Source organism: Peromyscus eremicus, chromosome 5 (genome assembly GCF_949786415.1).
Source record: "Peromyscus eremicus chromosome 5, PerEre_H2_v1, whole genome shotgun sequence".
Taxonomy (NCBI): Eukaryota; Metazoa; Chordata; class Mammalia; order Rodentia; family Cricetidae; genus Peromyscus; species Peromyscus eremicus.
This window is the reverse complement of record NC_081420.1, coordinates 97,535,785-97,559,536: the sequence shown is the minus strand read 5'-3', so window position 1 is coordinate 97,559,536 and position 23,752 is coordinate 97,535,785. Positions and strand designations below refer to the sequence as shown.

General features: G+C 43.6%; 1 protein-coding gene across 1 annotated transcript in view; it reads left to right on the top strand.

The window, feature by feature from the left end:
• Positions 1–23,752, top strand: part of Hydin (HYDIN axonemal central pair apparatus protein) — a 362,311-nt gene that overhangs the window by 321,522 nt on the left and 17,037 nt on the right. The window contains exons 66-78 of the mRNA XM_059264008.1: positions 958–1,176; positions 4,279–4,439; positions 5,691–5,788; positions 6,847–7,045; positions 8,121–8,333; positions 8,775–8,913; positions 11,187–11,352; positions 13,974–14,121; positions 14,942–15,149; positions 15,577–15,798; positions 17,698–17,867; positions 22,122–22,320; positions 23,432–23,590. Coding sequence (XP_059119991.1) covers positions 958–1,176; positions 4,279–4,439; positions 5,691–5,788; positions 6,847–7,045; positions 8,121–8,333; positions 8,775–8,913; positions 11,187–11,352; positions 13,974–14,121; positions 14,942–15,149; positions 15,577–15,798; positions 17,698–17,867; positions 22,122–22,320; positions 23,432–23,590 — 2,301 coding nt within the window. The remainder of the gene's footprint in view (positions 1–957; positions 1,177–4,278; positions 4,440–5,690; positions 5,789–6,846; positions 7,046–8,120; positions 8,334–8,774; positions 8,914–11,186; positions 11,353–13,973; positions 14,122–14,941; positions 15,150–15,576; positions 15,799–17,697; positions 17,868–22,121; positions 22,321–23,431; positions 23,591–23,752) is intronic.

Genomic DNA, 23,752 nt, shown 5'->3' with positions numbered 1-23,752 from the left:
TCAAAAATGTATGTGACAAGGGTAGACTCCTTCTATCTTTCTTGTTAAGATAGGGTCTTCTATGTAACCCAGGCTAGCCTTGAGGTTCTTACTCTCCTATCTCAGGCTTCTGAATGTTTGTGTTATGAATGTATACCACCACACTCAGCCATTTTATGTCTTTATAAATTTCTTTCATATCTGACTTAATAAGAGTCATATGGATTCTGCTCCCTGCTTTTTCCACTTGAATCTGACTGTGCATCATCATCTTTAACTTCTAGTAAGTTCCATTGTGCACTCGAGAGAAAATGAGAGTGAAAGAATCAAGTGGCATCTCGGTGTTATAATGAGAGTTTTGTCCTACAGGTACCTTGGAGGGATCTTGGGGATGCCAAGGGTCATTAGAGCACTTTCTAGAACCTAGTATATTGTTTTGAGCCACCTATTTGTACGAATCATAATGAGTAAGTATCAGGTGGTTGTAGGCCACATTTGGAGTCATACCACTTGAGTTTAAACCCAGATTGCTAGTGTTAAAAACCTTAAGCACATTACAAGTTTTGTTACCTGTGAAGTGGCAGTCATAGCTCTGTACCTCTCAGAGGGTGTCCTGGAGATTAAGAAAGTTGCTCAAGAGTTTAGAACAGGGTTTGAAGCAAGTAACAGATAGGTAACTATTAATACTGTTAGTCTTACGATGTGTGTGTGCTTGGTTATTTGGAGAGAAGGTCTCACTCTGTAAGCCAGACTTACCTGAAACATATTACATAACCTAAGCTGGCCTCAAACTCCTGGCAGATCGGACTCACCCTCCCAAGTGCTGGGATTCGTGGCATGAGCCACTGTGCCTCTCTTTGTGATGACATTTTAAAGATTCTCTTGTATGTATTTAAGTCAATCTACCTATATAGGCCTGGATAATATATTTCGAATCACCACCAGCCATCAAAATACAAATACCAAACTTTTCCCTAGGTAGGCCATCTCCACCCCGGCTGTTCCAAGGACGTGGTGGTGACCCTGAAGTCAGATATGCCCATCAGCCTGAAGAAGTTGGATGTCAAGTGCGCGCTGTCCAAGATCATGTTCCAGCTCCCTGCAGACCAGGTCCCTGACTGGGATGACCGCATGCGCACAGTCAAATGGGTGGATGCTCCCCGGAATACGCCTGGGAACTTGACTACCAAACGAAAAGTGAGTGTTCGGGGGACGGGAAGCACCAACCTCACCCAGCCCACCATGCTCAGATGCCTCCTGCTCTCAATTGCAGTGTCTCGCTGTGGAAAACAGAAAAGGTCTGCATCTGACTTTAGTTTCAAGAAACGGCAAACTAAATTTCCATACCCTTACTAACAACACACCCTGCCTTAGTTGGCAGTTTGGCTTTGGTCTTCATAATGGGTGCAGCAAGTCCTTTGACCTTTCCCTTCAAAAGTGCCATTGCTAGTCGTGGCTTCCTGTTTCCATCAGGTGTCTGGACTTCAAGTAGTTAGACCTTTCGGTTCATGACGGGATCTCATCTTTGGCCCACACATGCCCCTTGCTGTTATCCCTTGCCATTTTCCTTTGAATCCTAGGAGAAATTAACCCATGCCCAGCAAGGGGACTAGGCCCTGAATAGCTGTGTGGCTCTGGCCACTGCATCACTTTGTCTTCCTCCTGGAGTTAATCACCATCCGAGTCACTCCTTCGATGGATGGTTTGTTGACCTGAGCATTCTAAAGGACTGGGGTGTAGCCGGAGTTGTTAAAGGTTACTGTATGTGATCATAGTTACATAGTTACATAGTATATCCACCTCACTGATGTACACAATTCCAGTCTTTTCATCTCTTTCTCTGAAAGTTATTTCAAGTTTTTCCCTTTGGGGCAGCATTTCTGTGCAGATAGGCAACCATGTTTACATTTCTACAAGCAGCAGCACTAAGTCAGGGCACATGTGAATGTTGATGCCCAATTTCAACTACACCACTTTCTACTCCTACAGCAAAGGAGTTTTGCTAGCCACGTTCTTTCCAACATTTGACTTTGTCAGACATTTGGGAGGGTGGTTGGTTAGTTGGTTTGTTTGTGAGATGTTGGAGATGAACCCACAGCCTTGTGACTGTTAGGCAAGGCATTTTGGCTCTTATCATTTGGGCAGCTGGGAAATTATCTGATTATAAGCCTTGATTATATTTCTCTAAGCACTAATGATGTTGGATAGCTCTTCATATGATTACTGACCACGCAGGCTACCTATTACATGAATGCTTTTTTGTGCCTTTTGCCCACTTTTTGGTTATGATACTTATCCTTTGTTTAGGTTATTTTACCTTCAGGAAATTCCATTTGTGTTATGTGTTTATACATGTTCTCAACAAATTTATGGCTTAACTTTTTGCTTTATGTTTTTAAGGGCTATCTTGACTTTCACTCTGCTTGTGCATGTGCAGGTCAGAGTACGTATGTGTGAGTGCAAGTGCCCTCAGTGGCCTCAAGAGGGCATCAGATCCCCTGGAGCTAGAGTTACAGGTAGTTGTGAGCCATCCAGCCTGGGTACTGGGAACCAAACTCAGGTCCTCTGCAGGAGCAGCATTCATGCTTAACCACTAAGCTAGCTCTCCAGCCCCTTTATGTTTTGATAAACAAAAACTCTTCTTAAGTTTTAAAGATTTTTTTATTTTCAGTTTATGGATGTGGGTGTTTTGCCAGCACATATGTCTATGCACCATGCACCAGGAGAGGCCATCAGATCAACTGATAGTTGGAGTTACAGGTGGAGGAGAACTACCATGTGGGTGTCGGGAATTGAACCTGAGTCCTCTGGAAGAGCAGCCAGTGCTCTTAACCAATGAGCCATCTCTCCAGCGTGGAAAATATCCTTAATTTTATCAGTTTGTTTCTTGCTACATTTATTACTTTTGTATCTTATTTTTAAAACCCTCCCCTCCCCCAAAATACAGTCACCTCTCTACATACTTTTAAGTCTGAGCTTTGCTTTTGGTACATAAGCCTTTCATGCCTGTGGAAATGCCATCTGGTATGAAACAAAGTTCTGGCTCCACGTGTTTCATTGTGATAACTGCCTTCCCGAGCTTGGTCAGCCCATCTGCTCCCCAGAGAACCAATGGGACTGTGTCATAGTTCAGTCTTATATGTACTTAGGTTGTTTCTGGCCTCCATTCCGTTCTGTTGTCAGTTTGTCCATCTCTAAGCCAGGTTTACATTAGCTTAATTTCTATAGTTTCATAATCAACCTTGATGTCTGCAGGGACACTCCTACTCCATATTTGTTTTATTCTAAATGTTCTGGTCATTCTTGACCCTTTTTTCTAATGTATAATTTCTGAATCCGTTTGCCAAGTGTTACAACAATCTGTAATGGAAACTTGGAATTGGATTGCAGCGCTAGGTTGTTTGGGGAACAAATGACAATTTTATAACATTAACGTGTCTTCCCTATTAACAAGGTGTTTCTATTTTTAGGTCTTCTCTAAGACTTGCTACTCTTCAATCCTTTAGTAGTAATAAACTTTTTCCATTGTTTTCTTTAACATTGTTGTTCAATTTCTTTTACTTTAATTTTTTTACTATTCAACTACTTTTTGTGGGTTTTTAAATTTGTTATTGCATGGATTTTATTAAATTACTTTTCTTTTCCCTCTAAAAATTTTATGTATATTTTCAAAAAATCATCTATCTGTATTTTTAGATGTGTAGGGTTGGTAATAATGCACCCCTTTAACTAATGATTCTTGCTTTTTGCACTTTTCTTACTCCATCTCACCAAAAGTTTTAAAATCTTTTCTCAACTAAACAATTCTGTTGGTCCTCTCCATTTGCAATTCGTTTTCTGTTTAATACCTGTTCTTTCCTCTATGGTTCTCTTTTCTCTATCTTTAGTTTTTGTTCTTGTTTTTTGTTTCTGAGACAAGGTCTCTCTACATAGCCCTGGCTGTCCTGGATCTCTCTCTGTAGACCAGGCTGGCTTCATACTCACAGAGATCTGCCTGCCTCTGCCTCCTGAGTGCTGGGATTAAAGGTGTGCATTACAGTGCCCAGTTCCTCTATCTTCTTTAGGGTCCATCTGATCCAAAACTCATGACCATGTGGTCCCAGTCCTCTCAGGAATTGCCTGTTGTTCAGTTGTTCTTTTTTTATTCTAAGCTATTAGAGGTTTGCAAGTCATGTCTCCCGGAACTGCGTTTGTGGGCTCATGTTCATTTCCATGGTAGATTAAAGTAGTGTGATGTTCCCAATGTTCCTGTGGGTTGCTGGCTTTGCACTGTTGAGGATGTGGCTGCTTTTGTTCCAGGTGATAGAGACAGACCCTGAGCCAGCCCACTCAATTCTAGAGGAAAATTACCGAGAACTGCGGATCCGGATCAGTGCCAACGTGGATTTTGCTTCATATCAGTGCAACACAAGTGATGTGTTCTTTAAGGAAACACTGGTTTACCAGACTCGAGTGTTTGAGTGAGTCACTAAAAGCTTTTAGACTATGAGGAAAACTGCCATTAAGGGCTAAACAGTTGAATTTTTATATTCTTTATATCTTTACATAAATATTTTGCATCTTTTAAAAAGAAAGTACATTAAACGAATGAGTTCTGATGAAATTTCTTTAAAATGCTTTTTAAAAATATTTTCACCCAGGCATGGTAATTCATTCTACAGGAGGCTGAGACCAGAAAATCTTGAGCTCCAATCCATAATGGCCTTTATAGTAGCAAGACTCAGTCTCAAAATGTATTGTTTGAAACAGGGTATCACTAAGTGTCTCTGCCTGGCCTGGAACTCACTATGTAGACCAGGCTAGCCTTGAACTCACAGAGACGAGCCTGCCTCTGCCTCTCAAGTACTGGGATTAAAGGTGTGCACTACAATTAGCTGTATTTGTTTTCAATCTTTTTATTTTATATTTGCTTTTTAGCGAACATGTGAAAATGGTACATATTTACAAGGTAGAGTGTGCTATTTTAATACAAGCATACAGTATGTAATGATTGGATCAAAATAATTAGCATTTCCATCTCTCAACATTTGTCTGGAGGCAGAACCTTCAGATTCCTCTCCCCAGTTCCTCATAAAATATATGGTAGGCTTTTATAAACTGTAGCACCCCGACTTACTGCCCCCCATTGCACTGCATTTTGGTACCTATTATCCAAACTCTATCCATGCTTTCTCTCTGACCTGTCCCAGCCTCCAGTAATCATTATGCTAAGCTCTTCTACTTTGAGATTAAATGTGTTAACTTCCGCATGTGAGAAAGAATGCATGGTGTGTGTCTTTCTGTGTCTATTTTTGTTCAGCGTGATATCTTCTAGCCTCATCTTCTTTGCTGAAAAGAACAGACTTATAGAGAACAGTAAAGAGGTTTCTCAAAATGAAACTAAAAACAGACCTACCATGTGACCCAACTAGCTCATTTCTGGGTATACAGGAAGTTCAATCCACATGTCAAGGAGATGTTTGCACTCCCATGTGGACACTACAGAGCAGCCAAGACGAAGGGCCAGCCTGGGTGTCCACTGTCAAATGAATGTAGAATAGAGAAAATGTGACATACTTGTGTGTGTGCACAAAAGAATAGAATTCAGACATTCAAAAAAAGAGCACTTAAGAAATGAAGTGACTTGCCTTTGAGAAACAATACAGCCAGTACTTGGGTGGGGTAAAAGTATGGACAGTACATTCTGAAATCTGCTGCTGATCCACCTACAGGTTTGACCTCGTTAACACGGGACATGTGCTGTTAGAATTCAACTGGATCTCGGAAGATACCTCCAGGGCAGTCAGTTTTGCCATGCCAGAAAATCAAGGTAAACCCAATGCCAGATAAACCCCAGGGCCTGAGCTGAGTCACCCATTCATAGAAGGTCAGCACTGCTCACAGGGCCTTCTAAGTAGCTAAGGAATAGCTTTGTGGGTTTTACAAAGCCGTGTGGACCTGAGAAATAAATAGCTTGACCTCTTCCCATCCCGGATTCCTTGCCCAGGCCTTCTACAGTCCCTCCAGAGTGATGGCTCATGTCACCTATCACTAGTACTCTTGTCTTCTGGTTTTCAACCCAGAAGATTGCAGACCACTTAAAAACTGGCATGTGGGGCTAGAGAGACACCCCAGCAGCTAAGAGCACCTACTACTTCTTGCACTCAGGCTCAGTTCCCAGCACCCACATGGTGACTTATAACTGTGACTCCAGTTCCAGGGAATCTGACACCCTCTTCTGATCCCTGTGGCACCAGAAATGCATGCATGTGGTGCATATATATACATGCAGAAAAAGCACTCAGACACATAAAATAAATCTTTTTTAAAAAAGGAAAACTATGAGTTATTTTCCAAGAAAATAATATATATAAACATATATATGTATATGTGTGATACACACACACACACACACACACACACACACACACATATATGCCAAAGTGTATAACTTATATGCACAAAGCTCTAGCAAGGGGCCCAGCACCTGGTAGGTAAAGTGTTCATTGTTTTTCCAGTTGTGGAGATTCACAGACGGTTCAAATGGGCCCTTATCCATGGACTCCCACTTTGTAAATCCCTATATTAGATCAATGGCTCTCCACAAATTCTGTTCACAGCCCATTATTCTGGTGCAGAAGATCCACAAACCTCTTCTTGACCCACTATCTCTGAGCCAGAAGGAAATAAATCTGAAAACATCATAAAATGAATAGATGTGTTTTTCACAAGTCACCTGTGAAATATGAGTTGATTCCTTTCCTTTTGTTAAACATACCTGCTATAAGAGATGGGTCCACAGATATCACAGAAGGTCCCTAAGGACTTGTGAGTAGGCTGCCTCCCATTGCCACTACAGAATATCACCTTTTCTCCATCCTCCCTCAGGTTCCAGCCAAAAAGATCAGCTTAGTCAGGGCACAGGCAGCACCCTGGACAGCGCCTTGGACCACTGGACGGACCAATGTCCCTCGCCCTTCTCGGTGGAACCCTCCTCAGGCTTTGTGCCCGTAGGGAAGACTCAGAAGCTCAAAGTGAAGTTCTCCCCGATGGACATTGGAGAGTTTGAGAGCACCCTGTACTGCCAGTAAGAAATGTGTTCTCCAGGCCCTCAGCTCTTACCCTCCTCGTCCACCCCACCACTGTCCTTCTTTCCTACTCTACACACCTCGGAGCCCAGTAGTGGAAAGGGGCCAGCCTTTAGAGAACAAGGAGAATGTTGTCTAAGCTCTGCTCACCAACTCTCCTGTTGCCTCCAACTGCGTACTTGCCCCTTCCTGGCTACATTCAGGACTTCGCTAAATGAGAGTAATTTGCAACCAGGCCACATCTACACTTTGGGAAAGCTTCCTTCTATGTTCTCTGAGACTCCATTGTCTCCTATACAAACTTCAAGCAGCAATCCTTATCATGTAGAATTATTTGGAATACTAACTGAGCTAATTTAAGCAAAGAACTTGGAGCAATGCCTGGCCCACAATAAGCTCAATAAACAAAGATAGGAAGGGAAATAGGGTTGGTGGACGTGGTCTGGTCTGGCGTCTGGTGAGTGAAAAAATAAGCAAATACATACATCAATGAAAGTCCTAGATGGGGTACCTTCTGCCAAGAAGGATTCCAAAGAGGAATTCTATAAGCCTTGGCCTCGGATGGCGGAGACCTACATGAGCTGTCAGAGCTTCCCTAAGCCCCTGCTCTCACACCGCAGAAACCTCTGCCACACTAAGGCCACCTCAGCTCGGCCCTGGAGCTGAATCTGTTCACATGCATCAGGTCTACAAGGGTCTTACAATAATTTTTTTTTAGGATTTCCAGGTCCTTCTCTGTAATCTATTGGGTACCTAGGAGTGGACCCAGAGGATAAGCACTCCTTTTACAACTAATACTGATAGGAGGAAAAAACTTGGAGCCACATGCAAATACACAGAGGGACCCCAATTCAGGATCTTCATACTCAACCCACTCATCCATTCAAAAATTAGTTAATGAGTACGTACCATGTAGGATTGCCAGTCAAGGCACAATATGATTGCTGATCAAGAAAAACCCACCCTCTGCTCATACGGAACTCACATTCTGGTGGACAGAATATTCATTTCCAACCAGCTAAGAAAGCAACAGCAGAATATAAAATCAAAATTAAAATAACCTTGTCATTTCAGAATTCCTAACCTGCCATCAGGAGAGCAAGGCCCTATGCTGGTAACAAAAGGGCGAAGCATCCTGCCATTCTGCCATTTTGACCTGAAGGACTCAGACTACATCAGCGGTCATCGGCGCAACCCAGAGCTCCGAGGACCAAATGTCGGGGCTCTAGACCCAAACACCCGGGTGATCGAGTTCACCAGTGTGGGTATAGGAGGAAAGAATCTCCGGTGAGTCATGTTTGAATTCATGCCAGTCAGTCCTTCTGAAGAACTCAGAGGAAGAATTCAGAGAAACCAGCTAATCTAAAAGCAGTTTTGAAGTCCTAGGGGTTTCCTGTAGATATTTAATGTCAGAGAACTGGTACATGAATGAAGCTGGGTTCTGTGTCCACAGTTTTGATTGTAGATTCCCTCACCCCCACCTTGACCACAGAGCGTCCTTGGACACATATGGCCTTAGGAGCATTATCACTCCAAGACCAGGACTCCAACTACCTTTTAGATCCTAGGGGGAGATGGCATTTTTATTTCTACACTAATGAAGTTCTCAGATCATTTCTGGCTCCCAGGAGGAGACGGTGACAGTTCTGGGGTCTACCTAAATTTTCTTGAATTTTTTTAAATACCTTCTCTCACTTTCTGCTATCAATTTTTTTCCCCTTTGTCCAGGACCTTTACCATCCTGAACCCGACCAATAGCACCTACTCTTTCTGCTGGACCTCTGAAGAAACAGAAAGCCTCCAGCACCCTCCAGCCTTTGTGTGCCTTACAGAAAAGGGGGTCATCCACCCTGAAAAGAAAGCTGAGGTGTGTGTGGCTAGGGACCCAGCAATTCTAGCCATCTCTGCATAGCAAGTGTGTGAAGAGAGAATAGCATTGATGAGAATCATTGATGAGCTAGTGTTTACTGAGTGGCTACCATGTACAATCCTGGTGAGCAAGAGACATCTGCGCTCTCTTGGATGGTTGTGGAGAAAGCCCTAGTATTTCAGGGATTTTATGAGAATATTAAAGGAGCAGATGGGAACCAGACACGAATATCTGGGGATTCCTGGGCTCGTGGGATGAGGACCTAAAGAACTATCTGTATCTAAAAGACTGGCAGCAGCAAAGGGACATGTTTTTACTTTCCCAACAAAAGAAGCAAAACATAAGAACAGAGTCCTAACTTGTGGCTTAGTCCTAAATGTCTCCACAGTAATACAGGGCAGGGAGTCAGATTTATGTGTGAACTTGACAGTCAAAGCATTCTCATAGGCTCTATGGCCAGTGCGTTCAACAGAAAATCTTACACATAGCAATAAATCCATGAAACAGAAATTATGAATTCAAATACCATCGGGAAGCTGGTGAGATGTCTCAGCAGGTAGGGATGATTGCTGCCAAGCTTGAGACCCACATGATGGATGGAGAAAGCCAACTCCCACAAGTTGTCCTCTGACCTCCACATGTGTGCTGAGCACACAAGCACCCACCCACCCCCACCCCCACCCCACCCCCACCCCTCCCACCCCACCCCCACCCCTCCCACCCCCCCCCCACCCCCCCCCCACATACACACACACGGGATTGAGGAGGTAAGAATAAATTAAAATGCTGGTGTTGGTTCTGGAGAGACAACAGTTAAGAATGCTTTTTATTCTTGCAAAGGACCCAAGTTCAGTTCCCAGCACCCATAACAGGCCTATAACTCCAGCTCCAAAGGGATCTGTCACCTCTGGCCTCTGGACACCTGTGATCATATGCACATACCCATACCTAAACACCTACATACACATAATTAAAAATAAAATCTTTTTAAAAATATTTAATGCCTTCCGTAAGGTCACCCAAACGAACGAAGCCAGCCAGGGGGAGAGTGACAGGCAGTGCTGGCACCAAGGCCCACTGGCTTTACATCTCCTCTGGCAGATGATCACCACACAGACAAATAGACCCGGGATGACCTGTTCTCCTAGACTTTTCTGGAAACACCAAATTTCTGTATTTCTGTGTGAACCTCTCTATCCTATGTATTGGTAGTTAGCTCATTATTTTTAACCCCCTTGAAACAAAATGAAGCATATTTGTAGACTCTCTACTTGGCTTCTGCATATTGACAGTGCCCAAAGCCATCTAGTTCAACATAGGATCCAGGACCACCGTAGCTGTGGTCCTGCTTAGATATACTCCTTCTCCATAGCTCAGAAATGTATCAAAGACCCTGCCCAACTCCTAGAGAGGTAAGTTGCAGAATCTGTCATCCAAGATTGTGCTGATTTGGAGCAACAGTAGTGTCATTCAAGTGACATATTTCCAGAACATCTTTCCCGAATTATCTTGTCATTGGCATGGACCTTACCAAATTCTATTGTTCTTCCATCCAATCCTGATCGACCAAGTACAAAGAGACTCACTCAGGTTTGCTTCCCCCAGGGAAAGGGGCCAAACACCTATGGTAGCTTTTGAGAATGGACTCTCCTCCCAGGTCTTTCTGCTTCTTTCTAGAAGTCTGCTCCATTTTCTCTCTACCAGCCAGTTTCTTCCTGTCCTCATTTGTGATGTTTTTGCTCCTTTGTATCTTCACTTAGCAAATCGACTGTGACATCCCATGGCCCAGCTCACCCTCAAGGAATCCATCCCCATCAATGCCACTGCTATCCAGCCCAGTCACTCATTATCTTTTTCTGACTTTCAGAGACAGGCAGGCAGGCAGACAGACAGATGAGACAGAGAAAGATCTTGTTGCCCTGGTAATGATTTTTGAATTGGGCTATATGCCAGACTGTTGACAGACATGTAGGTTGTCTTTCTTTGGTATGGGTGCCAGTTCCGGTTCCCTGTGCTACAATCATGCCATCCCAAAGAATGGCACAGACTACAACAATATAATCATGATGCACAGGCTGTGGGTGTGGTAGATGGCTCCACTCTTCCAAAGGCAGGGCAAACTGGTTGACATTGCTGATAGAGCCACACCTGCTTTAGATGGTAATGATAACCTGGGAAAATGTCACTTCTTATGGCCCTCATGCTAGTAGGCCTCCAAAGGGACAAAGAAGAAGTGCCTCTCACTGTCCTTTTCTGAATTGTCTTCTTAGGTTATGTTCCAGTTCCTGCCTGCTCACCTGGACATCACAGAGGCACTCTGGACTTTCTCTATCCCAGAGCATAATATCTCAGTCCCCTTCCTGCTGGTGGGCAAAACCACAGACCCCCTCATATCTCTTGACAAGTCACATCTCAACTTCAGCTCTCTCCTCATTGGTAAGGAGGCCCAGCCAGTTTTTCATTTTGAGCTGGCATGACCTTAGGTCATCAAGGACTCTGGGAGCAGACCATCATGGGACACTCCTCTTGGAACCTTCTAGAAATACGTCAGAAAGACTCTGTCACTTATCAGAGAGCAATATGATAGTTTCCTCTGAATCTCATTTCCATCAACTGTCTTTGACAGGCACACCCTAACACCTTGGGAATACCTGGGAGGTTTGTTATAGAGTCTCATTGGCAGGTTCCTGTAGGTCCTGCACTGACTCTTCATCTTTAGAGCCGTGTGTCTTGTACATGTCTCTCACCTCCAGGCCGTGGGCTGTGTTTGATTGGTGCTTGGTCTGTTCCACTGGGTTCAGATTCCTCTACCATCTTTTCATGCATTCACTGGGTCAGAAATTGTTATTGATGAGCTGGAGGGAGGTGTGGCACAGTGATGGGGTGCTTGGCAAGCGTGCGCAAAGCCTTCATTCAATCTCCAGTACAGAGGGTGGGGAGATACCAGATTGGCCCAAATACTCCTTTGTGGGATGGGAATACACTAAAATAAAGCACAAAGTCCTCTGGTTTACATTCTAATCATGGGAAGGAGACAAACAAAACCAAGTAAAATTCATAGTAAGTCAGAGGTTGCTGTGTGTTATAGGAAAGAACACAGCAGGGTAGAAAGAAGAGGGATGTGGTAGATGCTGACAAGGTAACATTCCAGCAGAGACCTGTGGTGTAGAGGACGCAGCCACCAGATATAACTCTGCATGTCTTTCATGTGGATATGAGTGGGACATGTAAAATAGAGCTAAGGCCAAAGAATTTTCAAGTGATTAGTTAGATGTTTATTTAGACAACAATATTCTGCCAGGTGGCGCACACCTTTAATCCCAGCACTCGGGAGGCAGAGGCAGGCAGATCTCTGTGAGTTCGAGGCCAGCCTGGTCTACAGAGTGAGTTCCAGGAAAGGCACAAAACTACACGGAGAAACCCTGTCTCAAAAACAAAAATATTCTTGATAGTAAGCCAAACAATATGAAGAGTTTAACCCACAAATGCAGTGATGTATATTTCAGTATAATCATTATATCAATAATGAAGAACCATATGTTCATGCTAATGTACCAAAATGTCATTGCTAAAACTCATCAAAAGTTCCTCCCTATCCCCACCCTCAAAAACCCTCCAGTAATAAAACAAGAGTTAGAGGAAAACATAAAGGATTTTAACCTATAGCAAGAGACAAGCAAATGGTGTCCTGTAGTAAGCCACTGAAGCTACTTGAATTAAAATGAGTTAGACAAGAGTACTTACCATGACCTCTATAACCAAACATTTTCTTAGAGATTTTAACAAATATGAAAAATCAAAAAATAAGCACAATGGGCATTAACTTTCAGGGAGAAAGAAAAAAATCATCTAAGTTGCTGTAACTAATCACTTTGTACACATAAAGCCTCAAGAGTCAAGAGAGAGAAACTACTAGAATCGAGATAATTTGGTAAACTGAGTGAGACAATTGTGCAAAAAATGAACAGTTTCATCCCATTTTGTTGTAAATACCTAGAAGCAAAAACAAAAATAAAAACTAGTTACTGCTAACTAAGTGTACAATATCCAGATAAATCCAATTCCCAAGACCTGTATGTCAAGAGTTAAATCATATTAGCATGCTTCCAAATAAGAGCTAAATATTTGGTTAGTTCTCCTAAAATTAAATGCACTTTTAATCAGATTTCAATTAGAATCCCAGCTAGGTTTGCACAGGATTCACAGTTAATTTCAGACAGACTTGATGTTAGTATAGATATGTCCCAAGGAGTACTTGGTTCACATTTATGCTAATAAAAGTTATTTGTGAAATCTGATAGCCTCAGTCTCTAAAGGACTGAGGAAGAGAATTGGGTAAGTTGATCCTAAAGTTTTATGGGCAAATAAATGGTTGTTTGGTTGGTTGGTTGGTTGGTTTTGGTTGGTTGGTTGGTTTGTTTGTTTTCCAAGACAGGGTTTCTCTGTGAAACAGTCCTGGCTGTCCTGGAACTCACTCTGTAGACCAGGCTGGCCTCGAACTTACAAAGATCCACCTGGCTCTGCCTCCCGAGTGCTGGGATTAAAGGCATGCGCCACCACCGCCCAGGGCAAATAAATGCTTTAACATTAGCCGAAGAGAAAACAAAAGAATGAATCAGGACCCCCCCCCCCCCCCGCACAGAAAGCCCAGGGTCATCCAAGGTCAAATTCAAAAGAACCCATCATAGAGATTCTTTATGGAGATGTGGGCCATCGAAGGGGATGAGGGGGGATAATGACCCAAGAAGACATTACAACTCCTGAGTGAAGGAGCAAGGGAAGAGAACAGTGTCAGCAGAGTCCCAGCAGAGCTGTGGCCAGAGAATCTACCTTCTAGACAGAGCAGTCAGTTAGGGAAGAGGCATTCTAGAAGGAAGATGTGGAACCCCCTCCAGGAGGAAGGTCCCTAGAAAAGCAAAAGGAAGGAAGTGAGGCAATCCGTGGCTGCCCTGAGATTGCTCTGTGAAGCCTTCCTCTTACATGTGGGCCATTATCGGCTACGATATCTCAGTGACCAGGCAAGAGGCCTTTGCTGAGGGCTGCTGTTTCCTCCCCAGGCAGAGAAGTCCGAGAGACTGTGAAGATCATCAACAAGGAGGAGCATGGGTTCAATTTTGCCTTCCAGGATAACTCTCGTTTTTCTGAAGGATTCAACAACAGCCTGGTTGTATGTCCCATGGAAGGCTGGATCCCACCACTATCCAGGTAAGTACAAAGGATGTCCTCGGGATGCATGCAGGGTCCCAGGCCTTTCATTTATAAAAATCTCTTCTGGGCCATCAGGATGCCTCGGTGGTAAAGGCACCTGCCACCATGCCTGACAATCTGAGTTCAATCCCCAAAACCCAAATGGTGAGAGGAGAGAACTGACTCCCACAAGTTATCCTCTGATCTCCCTCCACACGTGTACTGTTGATGTACACATACACACACATACACACACACACACACACACACACACACACACACACACACCAAAAACAAATCCTAAAGAAATAAAAATGAAAACCTCTCCCAACTCTAATATATATGCGATTTCATCTCTCTCCTGCCTGACTCCTCTTGATAAATTATGGGACATTGAAAATTTTCAATTTTTTTAATGTGTGTATGGGTGGTTTGCCTACATGTCTATCTGCACCATATGTGCAAAATGCTGATGAGGCCAGAAGAGGGCATCAGATTCCCTAGGACTAGAGTTACAGGTGTGAGCTGCCATGTGGGTACTGAGAGTTGAAACCTGATCCTCTGGAAGAGCAGCCAGTGCTCTTAACCACTGAGCCATCTCCCCAGCTCTAATCCCAATCTTCATCTTAATATTTTTCTCATGTCCATAGCCTTTTCCTTGCGGTCTTGTGCATATGAATCCACAAAGCCTGGAAAATCTTTATAATTCACTTAATTTGGAGTGGTGGTGTTGGTGTCCTTTGCTCAGAGTGTATCTAATAATCCAGTGGACTCTTGTTTTATTAGATTTTAACAGGCCAGCCTAGTCGATTAATCTGCTGTCTTGTTTCCCTATCAGTTTCCCAATTGATATTTTCTTCACACCAAAGCAAGAGGGAGATGTGAACTTTAATTTGATCTGTAATGTAAAAAGGAAAGCCCACCCTCTGACACTCAATGTCAAGGCCGAGGGCTACACAATGAACGCAGAGGTCAAGTGCAGAGACAGGACAGGCTCCACCACCCTCTTGATGTCCAACCAGATCAACACCATCAACTTCTATGAGGTAAGGGGTAACAAGACCACCACTGTCTCTCTACCTTCAGCTAGGGGACATGGTACAGTGAGTATGAGCTGAGTCTTCCTGTCTCAAATACTAGAGAGACCAGACAAACAAATCCACCCTCAGAATTATGATGGGAATGTTTTTATTATTTTTTGGAGAATGAATATGACATGAACACTTGGCATTAAAAAACAGGAAAGGTTTTCACTACCAAGAAAGATCTAAGAATTAAATTACCAACTTATACTCCAGATATAGGAGGACCCCACCACTTGGTGGGTCTTGCTGGAATATCGAATTCCCTTCAGCTGATAACACCCAGCTTATCAATATCACTCTCCATCCTTATTTCCCAAAGAACTTTTCTGCCTAAACAAGGTATCTATGGTCTTTTCATTCTCTGCTCTGTTCTCCCTCTGTCTCTCAGGTAGAGTTAAATGAATGTGTGCAGTGTGAATTTAACTTCATCAACACTGGCAAGTTCAACTTCAGCTACCAGGCAGAGCTCTCTGGGCCAAAAGCCCTGTTGCAGTACTTGGACTTCACGCCCACCGACAACAGCGTAGATGTGGGGCAGTCAGAACCTGCCAACCTGTCTTTCCAGCCATATCAAAAGTGTGTCTTGAAGGGCCTGGAGCTCAAAATCAAGGTGAGACCATGTAATGTTTTCCACATTCTGAGAGAATCTGTGGTTGTGGCCCCAGCTGGTTAGTTTAAGCAATTTCTACAGGGTGGTTGTTTTGGAGACAGCTCCCACAAGCTCTGGAACAGAAGCCTCAGCAGTGTCAAACGGAAAGCAAATAACGGACCACACACTGTGATACTATTCAGACATTAAAGTAAGTGGGAGGGCTGGATAGGGCAGAGAAGGTATACACACAAATGAGGTGTTAAAAGAAAAGCCAAGAACAGTGATGTCAGATAAGGACATCTGTGATAAGCACTCTGACATCAGGGGCAAATCCAGCTTCCTCAGAACTATAGAAAGTGACTGTTCTAGAAGCATTTATACCAGAATGACTACAGATCCATAAAAACAATGAGGTCTGCAGTATTCAGTTTGCCCTATTCCCACCTTCCAGCATCCCCCAGTCTCTGCAGCAGTCTGAGTAGACAAGAGCTCTGCAGTGAACATACAGACAGGTAACCTCTTAGCCACTGGAGCAGGAAGAGTCAGTTTGGACTGCCTCAAAAGCTCCACTGTAAAGGAACTGTCATTATTATCCCACTCTAGAAGTTCATGTGTGTGTGCATGCCCTTTACCCATGAGCCATCTTGTCAGTCCCCAATCTAGAAGTCCAATGGGAACCTCTCTCTATTCATAGGGCTTATTTTCATTTCAACCGAATCAAAGTTAGGCCACTTTATACCTTCTTTTGTTATGGGATATTTGTCCAGAATAATCAGTAACAACTGTCAAACAGTTGCAGCCACCTAAGGTGGCAGTAGCACTTGGGGACAAACACAGGGACCAGTTAGAGGAGTATCTGTTTACAGGGGTCTTTGAAAAGCTTCAGCATATTCCCCCGGCATCAAGACAGCCATGCGTCACATGGACACACGCATATCGTGGGCCTGAAATACTGTTGAGGGGGCCATCAGTTCTTACCTCTAGCATTCCAGGGTGAGACCAAGAAGAAAGTAAAAGACTTTGCCGACAGGCCAGAGAGATGGCTCCGTGGTTAAGAGCACTGGCTGCTCTTCCAGAGGACCTGAGTTTGATTCCTAGCACCCCAATGGCAGCTGGAAACTGTAATCCCTGTCCCAGGACCTTCACAGGTTCTGCATTCATGTGGTACACATACATATATGCAAGTAAAATACCCATACACATTAAATAGATAGATAGATAGATAGATAGATAGATAGATAGATAGATAGATAGATGATTGATAGATAGATGATAGATAGATAGATAGATAGATAGATAGATAGATAGATAGATAGATAGAGTTTACTCATTTAATCAAGATAGGAGACCCCCCTTTATCTTTTATTTTTGTTATTGTTATTATTATTTTGATATTTTAAGACAGGGTTTCTTTGTGTAGCCTTGGTGTCCTGGAACTCACTCTGTAGACCATGCTGGCCTCAAACTCACAGAAATCACTCTGCCTCCCAAGTGCTGGGATTAAAGGAATGCACCATCACCACTCAACTGCGCTTTTATCTTTTATTTACAACCCAATGACAGAACTATATCCAATGGCTACCCTGAAACACAAGGGAAGATGAGAAATCAGCCTTTCACTTAGGCCTGATGGCAACCACTGTCCCACCCTGTATGATAATTAGCCATTTCTGCCAGCCACTCTGTCTTCAGGCTGTACCACTGCTGTAGGAACAGAGCAAGAGCCAGTGTGGACTCTAGTTAGAGTAGCAAACTGTAAGCAAATAAACTCAGTCCTATTGAAACAGACGCTCTGGAGATGGCACCCCGAAACCTGTAATTTGTAAAACACCAACCACTTTCTTTCTTATCCTGTGGATGCAATTGCCCTGTCTTCCTGCTTCTAATTACAGGCCTCTGGCCCATCTCTCCTTGCAGATCAGCCATGGCCCAACATTCATATGCAACATCTTAGGCTGTGCTGTGAGCCCAGCTGTCCATTTCTCCTTCACCAGCCACAACTTTGGGACTTGCTTCATCTACCAAGCTGGGATGCCCCCATACAAACAAACCCTCGTTGTCACCAACAAAGAAGAAACATCTATGAGGTAAGCAGTCTTCACAGAGAGGTAAGATGATTCTACAACAACTTGAGGAGTCTACAGACTCCATGTAGGGGACTTCTTGTCTTCTAATTTCATCTCTGTTGCTGTAATAAAGCGCTCTGACCAACAGCAGCTCAGGGGAGGAAAGGGTTTATTTCATCTGACACATCCAGGTCACAGTCCATCACTGAGGGAAGTCAGAGCAGGAACTTGGGGCAGGAATTGAAGCCAGAACTGCTTGCTACTCCACTGAGCATTACCTCCTACCAGGGAACTCACAACCAAGGAAGTACAGCAGAAATCATGGAGGAATGCTGCTTCACGGCTCGTCCTCAGACTCAGGTTTAACTCATTCTCTTATAGGCCAGGACCACCTGCCCAGGGATGGTGCCATCTACAGTGGACTGAGCCCTCCTGCATCAGTTAACAGTCAAGACAATCCCCCATAGACACACCAACAGACCAACCCGCTAAAGACACACAATTAAGACTCTTTTTTTTCCAGGTGACTCTAGACTTTATCAAGTTGACAGCTGATGCTAACTAGTTCATTTTACCAAGACAGAAATGATGAGAAATGTCCAGCACAGGTGGCATTAATCCTGGTTCCCTATCTCCACCATTAATATGAATACTTGGGCATCCATGAGCTTCCTGCTAAACATCCTCTTTTTGATTTGTAGAGGTGTCTTAGTTTGGGTTTTTATTGCTGTGAAGAGACACCATGACCACAGCAACTCTTACAAAGAAAACATCTAACTGAGGTGGTGGCTTACAGTTTCAGAGGTTCAGTCCAGCAGCAGCAGGATGGGGAGCATGGCGCCATGCAAGCAGATGTGGTGCTGGAGCTGAGAGTGCTACATCTTGCAGGCAACAGGAAGTCAACTGGCTGCCACACTGAGTGAAACTTGAGAAAAAGACCTCAAAGCCCGCCCCCACAGTGATACACTTCCTCCAACAAAGCCACACCTACTCCAACATGGCCACACCTCCTAATAGTGCCACTCCCTTTGGAGGCCATTTTCTCTCAAGCCACCACAAGAGGGCTGTGTCAAATGACTACCTAATGCAAACTCCTGTAGCTTATGTTTCATTTCCTCATGCAATAGGTTTGGAAAGAAGATGAGAGAGTTTAAAAGTGAATTGCTCTGTAGTAATTAGCAGGTCTGTGCTGAGCCTAAATCTTCCAGATAAAACCCAGCCTGCCTGTATCACCCCTGTAGAATGTTTCAGTCCAGGTCTCTATACCTCTTTTCAGACCAAATAAGAGAATCTAGTTCAGCCACTGATCTGTTTCATGCACAGATCTCTATCAGCCCTACAGAGAACATTGTGCAGTGGAAAAACATTGCTATCTATGCTGTCCAATATGATGGCCTTTAGCTGTATGTAGCTTGGTGCAAGCAAAGAACTGCATTTTAATTTAATTTTAATTAATTTTAACTTTAATTGCTACTGTGTCTTGTCACTACCACATCGGATGGCATAACCCCAAGTTCAAATATCAACTCTTTTATAGCTGTGACACTGAGCAAATTTATTTTGTTTTACTCTTTTTGTTTTTGTTGTTGTGGGGGAGTATATTGTCTGTTAGTTTTTGAGATGAAGTCTCATTGTGTGGCCCAAGCTGGCCTAGATCTCACTATGTAGCCCAGGCTGGCCTCAAACTCATAATCCTTCTATCTCAGCCTCCTAAGTACTAGGGTTACAGATATGTACCACCATGCTAAGCCCATATTTAAAATTTTTAAATTCTCTATGCCTGTCTCCTTGCCTAAAGTAGGAGACCACATCTGGAAGCTGTAAATGGCTTTTCTCTGCCCGACCCCATCCTGCAACTGTTTCTAAATAATCACTCAGAGGCTTATATTAGTTATAAATGTTTGGCCAATGGCTCAGGCTTCTTACTAGTTAACTCTTACATTAAAATTAACCCATATTTCTTATCTATGCTTTGCCATGTGGGTTCATGGTTTGTTACCTCATTTTCTATATATCTTCCTTCTTCAGCAGTAGCAGGCTGGCATCTCTCAGACTCTACCTTTCTTCATCTCCCTGTATCTCTGGCTTTCCTGCCCAGCCTTGTTCTGCCTGGCTGTAGACCAAAACAACTTCATTATCAACCAATGAGAGAGACACATATTCACAGCATACAGAAGGACATCCCGCAGTATTTCCCACTTTCTGTCTAATCAAAAAGGAAGGTTTTAACTTTAACATAGTAAAATTATATACAACAAAAACAATTATCAAGCAAGAGTCAGTTACAATATCCAGTCTATTTGTATTTGGCAAAATTTAAAAAAAAATACTCTATTATCTATCCTATCTTTGTGAGTCTAAAGTTTCATATCTAATTTACTTTTTATCATAACTAAGGAAAACTATAATTATAACTATCTAGTCTTCAACTCCATCAAAGACCCCAGAAGGATGTAATATTACCTGAGTAAATAGAAAGTGCATTACAAGCAACTTCCAAAACTCTAGAAATGACAGAAACATCTGGCTGCCTGGACAGTCACCCAAAATTCTTCTGTAATGTTGAGGCATCCATCCTCAGCCTACAGGCCTAGAGTATCTGGCAAACTTTTCAGTGAAGCGGGAAATTTGAAGGACTGTCCTGCCTATATTGGCAAAGTTTAGCAGTCACTTTCCTGTGGGTCTTGCATGTCCACTTTATACAACATACTGTCAAGCAGTACAAGCAAGAGCAGTTTCTTGTCCAAATGGCTAGCCTTGCCACATTGAAAGCAAACTCCATAAGGAGTTTCTTTGATGCCCATCATCCTCTTTGAAGTAATTGGTGCTGCCAGGAACAGATGTGTCTCATTGCCATGAAAAAGCTTAGGTTAACAAAACATTTTAAATGCCATAGGAAGCAGTACTTAGAACAATGTACTTAGAACTCTTACTGGTAGCTGCTGCTACTGCTGTTATTCTAGATATTAAATCACAAGACTGCCATTTAGTTTTAAATAAATTTAAAGCCGGGCGGTGGTGGCGCACGCCTTTAATCCCAGCACTCGGGAAGCAGAGCCAGGCGGATCTCTGTGAGTTCGAGGCCAGCCTGGGTTACCAAGTAAGTTCCAGGAAAAGGCGCAAAGCTACACAGAGAAACCTTGTCTCAAAAAACCAAAAAAAAAATTAAATAAATTTAAAATCTTACCTACCAAGATGAAGAGATGGTTCAGTGGTTGGGAGCACTTGCTACTCTTGCAGAGGACCCACATTCCATTCCGAGCACCCACATCGTGGCTTATAACCATCTATAACTCCAGTTCCAGGGTATCTAACATCCTCTTCTGACCTCTGGCATGCACGTGGTATGCATATATACATGTAGGCAGACACTCATTTGCACAAAATAAAAATAAATACTTTAAATCTTATCTACTTATAGTCTTCCTTTTACAGTTTGATATCATGTCAGTCTACTTAAAAGCCTTGAATTCTCTGCATCCATTTAGGTAAACCCCTTCTCCAAAAACACATCAGGAACATGAGGAGAAGTTCCACTAGAAAAGTCTAGGTGCTCTCCGCCCAGGGGGAGTAGGGTAGAGATGATCTTTCATCTGACCTCTGAGGGTGCCAGGCATATACAGTGCACATATATATACACACACAGGCAAGACATTCATACATATAAAAATGAAGATAAAATAAATCTTTTAAAAATTATTTTAAATAAAATAAGTAAAAAAAAGTGCTTTCATAACTATCTCATTTAATTCCTACAACAACCCTATGAAGTAGCTGCCACTAACCCCATTTTTACAGGTAAGGGAGCAGATCTGAATGGCCCGAGCGAATTTTCCCATGTCACATGGTCACATGAGTAGTTATTGGCAGATCCTGATCCACACTCCTGTCTGCCCAACTCTAGAGCACTGCACCCCGCTGAGCTTTGTCACCAGTGACTTCTGAAGCGCTTTCCCCTTGTGAAAGAGTGCAAGACTTTGAGAGGCATTTTCAAGAAAAAGGACATCAATGGATTGAAAGTGGGAGCTTTTGGGTTTGAGACCTGCTCCCACCCACACCTCAGGATATGACTTAGGCTGAATAACTTGACTGCGCCTGGAAGAACATGAGCTGGTCATTGCTGCCATCCCTTCCAGATCGTTGGTGACTCCTCTGACTCTAGGACAGTAGGGCAGGAAATCAGTCACCTTTCAGCCCAGAAAGCATAGGGGACCCATCAGTCTCTCCAGCTCTGCCTTCCTGGTGCTTACCCCCCTTCCTCTTGGTGTTCCCCAGCCTAGATTGTTTATATACCAACACCACACACATCGAGGTGAACTTCAACGTGGACGTGATAAAGCCAGGGAAGACACTGGAGATCCCAATTACCTTTTACCCTCGGGAAGCGATCAGCTACCGAGAGCTCATCCCCTTTGAAATCAATGGGCTCTCTCAACAGACAGTGGAGATCAGAGGGAAAGGTACAGAAATGAAGGTAAGAGACAGTGGGTGGGGCTTCAGAACCCTCCTCCTTCCTCTTCCCAGACTCCTGCCCACTAGAACCCACACACCTCTCCACCTCCTCCTCTTCTCTACTCCTGGGATTGTGCCACCCAATATCATCTGGCCCCACCAAGATAGTGTCCCTTCTCCAAAAGGTGGGGAGGAATTTTTCAGCTAGGCTCAAGGGAATCCCAGCTCCTACTCAGAGTCACTGATGAACTCTGACAACTGCAAGCACTTGGAAGTGTTCAGCGTCTTCTTGGAAAAGTGTTACATACAACATCCCGATGGACATCATGGCTTATGCAGACATAGGGGTCAGCTGTGAACTATCCCTCCTTCTCACCCTCACTGATGAAGGTTCTCAGCCAGCTGTGGGTTCCAGGATTACATTCAGAAACTCTTCCTGCCCAGGTGACTCAGATCTGTAGGAAATGGTCCTGTCCTGATAGTCACACCTGTGAAACTGGCCTCTGATAACTATGGTATTTTTCTGGTGGCATTATTTATATTGTAACAGAAGGTTTGAGAAGTCTGAAAAAAAATTCAAGGTTCTCAAGAATGCAGAGGATATTTCAACAAATGAGCAAGGAAAGGGGAGTATGGCCACCTCCCCTTAAGCCACAGGAGCAAAAGAACATTGCCACCTCTTGTGTCTTATCAACACAAAGCACAGCTCTTGCTCCAAAGAGAATTAGAAAAAATTCATTGTGAGCCAAATATGAGTGACCAAGGGTTGGTAGCAAGATCTGGGTTAACCTGGGGGATGTGGTCCACAATCCAAAAGGCTGTGTGAGCTTTTATAGTCAGAACAAAAGAAAGTCACAGTTGTGTGTGTGTGTGTGTGTGTGTGGTCTCGCACATGCACATTGATTGGGATGAGTTACACAGAGAGGGGAAATCCCTTCTACAGGTTTCAGAGGTTCCAGTGCTCATGTCTCCAGGGTTGGGGAAGCTAGTAATGAACCGAAGGAGCACCTGACCTGAAGCAGTTAGGTCATGGAAAGAGGGAGCTGCCCTCGCTTCTGCAGGACATAAGCATCGTGTTTGTTTTCCACATTGACTGACAAACTCTTCTCCCCACTCTTTCTGGTCACACACAGATCTTGGTTCTAGATCCAGCCAACAGGATCGTGAAGTTAGGAGCTGTCCTGCCAGGACAAGTTGTAAAGAAAACCGTTTCCATCATGAACAACAGCCTTGCACAGCTCACCTTTAACCAGTCTGTCATGTTCTCCATTCCAGAACTCCAGGAAGCCAAGGTCAGTGTAGGGAAATGGGGGGACTAGGGGCAGGCCATGGGGTTTGCAGGATACAGAAAAATTGGCTGTGAGAAGCAAGCCAGAGCAAGAAACCCAGAGAGTATCCCATCCCAGGACTCCATGTTGCCCACCATCCCATGCAGACAAAGAGGAAAAACTCCT